The sequence below is a fragment of the Lactuca sativa genome, chromosome 8, assembly GCF_002870075.4.
Source record: "Lactuca sativa cultivar Salinas chromosome 8, Lsat_Salinas_v11, whole genome shotgun sequence".
NCBI classification, from domain to species: Eukaryota; Viridiplantae; Streptophyta; class Magnoliopsida; order Asterales; family Asteraceae; genus Lactuca; species Lactuca sativa.
The window spans coordinates 277,435,017-277,440,636 of NC_056630.2; the positions used below are offsets into that span (position 1 = coordinate 277,435,017).

At 45.3% G+C, this 5,620-nt stretch overlaps 1 protein-coding gene across 1 annotated transcript; it reads right to left on the reverse strand.

The window, feature by feature from the left end:
• Window positions 1–324: 324 nt before the first annotated feature.
• Window positions 325–4,411, reverse strand: LOC128127666 (uncharacterized). The gene is made up of 4 exons (XM_052766324.1): window positions 4,114–4,411; window positions 3,733–3,896; window positions 3,137–3,202; window positions 325–2,869 (listed from the first exon to the last, which is right to left on the reverse strand). The coding sequence occupies exon 4, from the start codon at window positions 2,149–2,151 to the stop codon at window positions 955–957; it is 1,197 nt and encodes a 398-aa protein (XP_052622284.1). The 5' UTR covers window positions 2,152–2,869; window positions 3,137–3,202; window positions 3,733–3,896; window positions 4,114–4,411; the 3' UTR covers window positions 325–954.
• Window positions 4,412–5,620: the final 1,209 nt, after the last annotated feature.

A 5,620-nucleotide genomic window follows, 5' to 3' on the forward strand; every position in this document is an offset into this window, starting at 1 on the left:
GTACCCTCACCTGATGGTATCCTGATCTCAGATCGATCTTGGAAAACCAAGATGCTCCCTGCAACTGATCGAATAAATCATCGATCCTCGGCAACGGGTAACGGTTCTTGACCGTTAGCTTGTTCAACTCCCGGTAATCAATGCACATCTGGTGTGAACCATCCTTCTTCTTGACGAACAGAATAGGTGCTCCCCATGGCGAGCTGCTCGGCCGAATGAATCCCTTTCCCAGCAACTCCTGGAGTTGCGAGGACAACTCTTGCATCTCTGGAGGTGCAAGACGATAGGGCACTTTAGCAATAGGCGCGGCCCCCGGAACCAGATCGATACCAAACTCTACTTGCCTCACAGGAGGTACTCCCGACAGTTCCTCGGGAAAAACATCTGAAAACTCACGCACCACAGGGACCTCCTTAACTGACTTCGGTCTCTCGGAAACCTCCCGCGTATCCATCACATACGCCACAAAACCCTTACAGCCCTGCTGTAGACACTGCCTCGCCCTAGCGGCCGAACAAAAAGCTGTTCCTGAACGGGTACCCTCACCGTACACCGAAAGAACTCCCCCACTATGGTCTCGTATGGTCACCAACTGACGCTCGCAGTCGATGACAGCGTCGAATCGGCTCAACCAGTCCATGCCCACGATAACACATACATCCCCCATCGCAATAGGAATCAGGTCAATCGGGAATTCAACCCCGAAAATCTCTAGTACACATCCCCGAAGAACCTCCGTAGCACGAATCACTTTCTCGTCAGCTATAGAAACTCTCAAAGGTCGACTCAACGACTCACGACTAACGCCGATCTGCTGACTAAAGGCTAAGGACACAAAGGACCTACTCGCACCCGAGTCAAATAACACTAAGGCAGGCACAGAGTTCACAAGGAAAGTACCTACGCGCATAATAACATAAGCATAACATATCGGCATTAAAATAATTACACGAATTACAACATACCTGCCACAACATCGGGCGCAGCGCGGACCTCCTCCGCAGTTAGCTGAAAGGCTCTCCCACGAGCCCTCGGGGCCTCGACCTTCACCGGTCGAGTCTCAGTAGTCCTGGCAACAGGTGCAGACACCGGACGAAGCTGCGGACACTCGGCCTTCCGATGGCCGGTCTGGTTGCAATGGAAGCAAACCATAAACCCCTTGGGGCACTCCCTAGCAATGTGCCCCTCCTTGCCGCACTTGTAGCAGGCACCGGCTCGACACGCCCCATCGTGACCCTTGCCGCACTTTACGCAAGTGCGGTTCTTCGAACCTCCCGTCCTCGAATCGGCGGACTTGATCCGCTTGACTGCCGGCTGAGACTGAGCCGGCCGCCGGTCTGCCTGCCGAGACTCGGCCTCCTCCCTGGCCTGAGTCTCTAACTCGATCTCACGCTTCCTGGCATTCGCCTGAAGCTCAGTAAAAGTATGGTAAGTGGAGTTTGACACAAACTCCCGGATCTCCCTCCTCAGAACACCCAAGTACCGGCTCATCCGAGCCTGCTCTGTGGCCACCAGCTCGGGGCAAAACATCGCCCTCTCATGGAACTTCCGCGTGATCGCCGCCACCGAATCAGTACCCTGCTTGAGGGTTAAGAACTCCTGCACCAATCGTTCCCGCTCCACCGGGGGAACGTACTCATCCCTGAACATGGTAGTGAACCCCTCCCATGTCACTGCCGCAGTCTCTGCCAAAGTGAAGTTCGCCGTCACGAACTTCCACCAGTCCTTTGCTCCCAGACGGAGCTGGTTCAAAGCGAACCGTACCCTCAGGTGCTCCGGGCATGAACAAGTGTAGAAGCACCCCTCTATATCTGCGATCCACCTCATCGCAGCAATCGGATCCTGCGTCCCATCGAACTCTGGTGGCTTCGTGTTGCTGAACTCTCGGAACAGCAATGAATCACCCCCCTGTGGCCTAGCAGCGGCCACAGCTGCGGTAGCTGCAGCGGTTGCAGCCTCAGTCAATGCGGCGTACCGCTCGTCGAACGTCTCCATCAGGGTGGTCTTGATAGACCCAAACATCTCCGGGATCTCAGCCCGGATCGCCGCCGCCACCTCCTCGTGGATCATCTGACGAATATCCTCGTCACTCACACCGCTCGTACTTGCTCCGTGACGCGGTCTAACCATGATATCTCTGAAATACAACATAAAACTATCAGAGATTCTACCGAGTATAATCGTACTCGATACGCAACCCTACTCAGTCCCAGATATCCAGGGATTCTTACTTGGGCCTCCCACTGACCCGGTGTCCTCGGTAGTACGGGCCCAATACTACCGACCACACCGCATCAATGTTCATCCCAAGTCCTCCTCCCCAAACTCCGGATAGTGAGTACTCTACTTCTGATACGCTCTATCTACCCGCATACTAGCAAAGCATCTCATATAGGCAACTTCCCTAGACCAAGGCATCACAAATCAGGCCACTCTAGTCCTATCATGAATACCTAGTCTTCTAGCATGCATAACAATTCATATCATATAATATTGTAAGGTATTTTGGGGATCTTTACCGTTCGGGCGCTGACTGATCGTACACACTGCTTCTTTCTTGCTTACCACAAAACCATTTACAAAAGTTTATGCCTTTATTTGAAAAGCTTCCTCAAATCCTCGGTTTGAGTTCAGTTACCCCCTAAGGTGCACCCGAATCCCTCAAACCAAGGCTCTGATACCAATTGTAACAACTCAAATTTTTCAAACAAATTTTTCATTTTTAAAAACATAATTGTTTCTATTTTAAACAAGGCATAAATAGTTTAATTATTCTGTCAAATACAATTATTCAAAATCCCAAGATCATAAAGACAATCTTCAGTGTGTATCGATCATGCCGGCGCCTTCCCACGGTCCTCGCTAGTACCTGAAATACATGCACAACAACTGTAAGCATAAATGCTTAGTGAGTTCCCCAATATACACTTACGCACATACGCCTTTCCAGGCCCTGACCTTCCGGTCCTCATTACAACGCCTTCCGGCCCATACATAATTGCCTTCCGGCCCATAACATATTGCCTTCCGGCCCACATATCATACATAGCACATATAACAATTAACTTACCACATATAGCATACATATCACATAACATATCCGACCTTCCGGGTACAGTATAGTGAGAAGACTCACCTCGTAGAAGCTGAACGCTAGCAAATCCCGAAATGACTCGTGCACAACCGACGAGCTACAACCTCCCTATAGCATTACATATCTCATTAATACTTATATCTTCTAAGCGTGACTATCCCTAAGAAGTCAGACTTAGGTCAACTCTGGTCAACGGTCAACTGTCAACTCGACCGGACTCGGCGAGTACCATGGCGACTCGGCGAGTCTAGACGTCTTCCAACTTTCTGAGATTCCTTATCTACTCGTCGAGTACCCTCCTCGACCCGATGAGTTACTCCTGGAAGAATCGCGGGGCCACCCCGACTCCACTCGCCGAGTCTGAAGAACAACTCGGCGAGTCCCAGTAAATCTTCAAGCTACTCGCCGAGTCTAAAGAACAACTCGGCGAGTCCATGCCATGCAGACGAGTAACTGCTTCCTGAGATAGGTCTCGTCCCGAATTACACATGCATGGGACCTTCTGGACCTCTAAAGGTCCTACTACAAGATTATAGTCGTTGGGTAACAAGGCACTACTTCATCTAATCACTAAATGGGTCCTATAAACCCTAATTTCATAAATACATCAATATAGCAGAGCACACACGAATTCTTACCTGGATGATGTATTCTCTATATTCCCAATCCTCAGAATGTGACCCCTTGCTGCTCCTTTAGCCAATCCTTTCTCTTCCTTGCACAACCACTCTTCTATAACCAACAATGGCCTAAGATCCTTGCTCCAGCTGCACCCAATCGATCTAGGGTTCTTCTCAGAAGGCTAAAACGAACAATGACGGCCAATGAGTCCCTTTTATACGTCCCAAACCTGAACGGTTAGGGTTTCCGCTAAACAGCGTCGACTCGCCGAGTCCATACCTGGACTCGTCGAGTCCAGTCGCGATCCCGCGACCAAGTCTGCGATCCTACTCGGCGAGTCTAGGCTCCAACTCGCCGAGTCCCCTCTTAAACCACCCAAAAACATAATTTAATAATACCTGAGATTTCGGGCTGTTACAGCTAGTAACGTCACAATAATCAAGTGCGAGTTGGACCATCGTGTGTTTTGCATCCACGGTAGCCTAAGGTACTTACGATAGTAGTGGGACATAATGCTCCCCTTCTCTTTGTTCGCTAAGGCTTACAGGAATTCAAAGTAGACAAAATTAGGACGATATATAATTTGGATTAATGAATATTCATTCGTTAAGACAATACAAAAATAAGTAATCATGAATACATTTCAACATCGGGTTTTCCGGGGAATTCAATACTAGTCGCTCGAAATTTTATAACTATAATACAAAATAACCTTCATATATATATATATATATATATATATATATATATATATATATATATATATATATATATATATATATATATATATATATGTTTTTGAAATCATTCATGCATCAACTTATGGATCTCACACTTTGATAAACAAAAGTCTTTTTAGAAAATATCGGATTTTCTGGGTTTTACAAACTACACAAATCATTTTATCACAACATTGCTTATGAACTCACCAACATTTCATATGTTGACATTTTTCCAAAATAACTTGTATTTTCAGATAACAGGTAAGCGGAAGAGTAATATGAAGTAATGTTAGGATGTTATGTTGTTAAAAGCACTCAAACAATTTATGTTATGAATGTGAAATGTAAACAATGTACTTGATGTGAACAATCCCAGTTGTAATATATTGATGCATGGTGACGTTTATGTTATGATTCATGTATATTCATTGTGATGGTATTCAATTAAAGTCACGCGAGCCCTCGGATTTTCCGCCGTCTGGTTCGAGGGTGTGACATAATATCATTTGATTACTCATCTTATGTTCTTCATTTATATTTTTGTTATTGTTAAATATCAAGATCCTTTTATTCCGCAACTAGTCGATCATACAAATGGGCTACTACAATTGGTATCAGAGTCGTACGTTGAAGATCTAAGCGATTATTTCAATGGAATGACTCCCGATCAACTACTTTCATCTTGTATATTTTGATTTTCATACAAGAATTTATGGGTTTGCAACCGGAAATTTTTTATGATAAGTTTTCGATTTTTGAAGTGTTGATTCAAAGCTTTTTCAAGCTTTCAAGAATAATTGTTGTTGCTACTTGCTACAATTTTCTGTTGAAAATCTGGGTTTAAGAAGCGTTGATCTTGCTGTTGAAGAAAAAAGAAGAAGAAAGATGATATTTATTGTTTACCTCACTTGAAGATTTTACTCCAGTAACTTTTGTGGCTTTGGAATGAAGACAAAATATCATGGATATTTGGTGAAGACTTGATATTTGGATAAAGTATCTGCAAACCTTTGAAGATCATACTATGGATACAAGAGGTATGCTTCTTTTGCTATATTAAAATAATGATACATATGCATGTCTTTACTTCACCATTAAGTCTTCCTATACCCTCCTAACAATTCACATGTGACATGCAATCTACACCCTAAATTTTACTTAAAACCCACACCTTATCCTTACT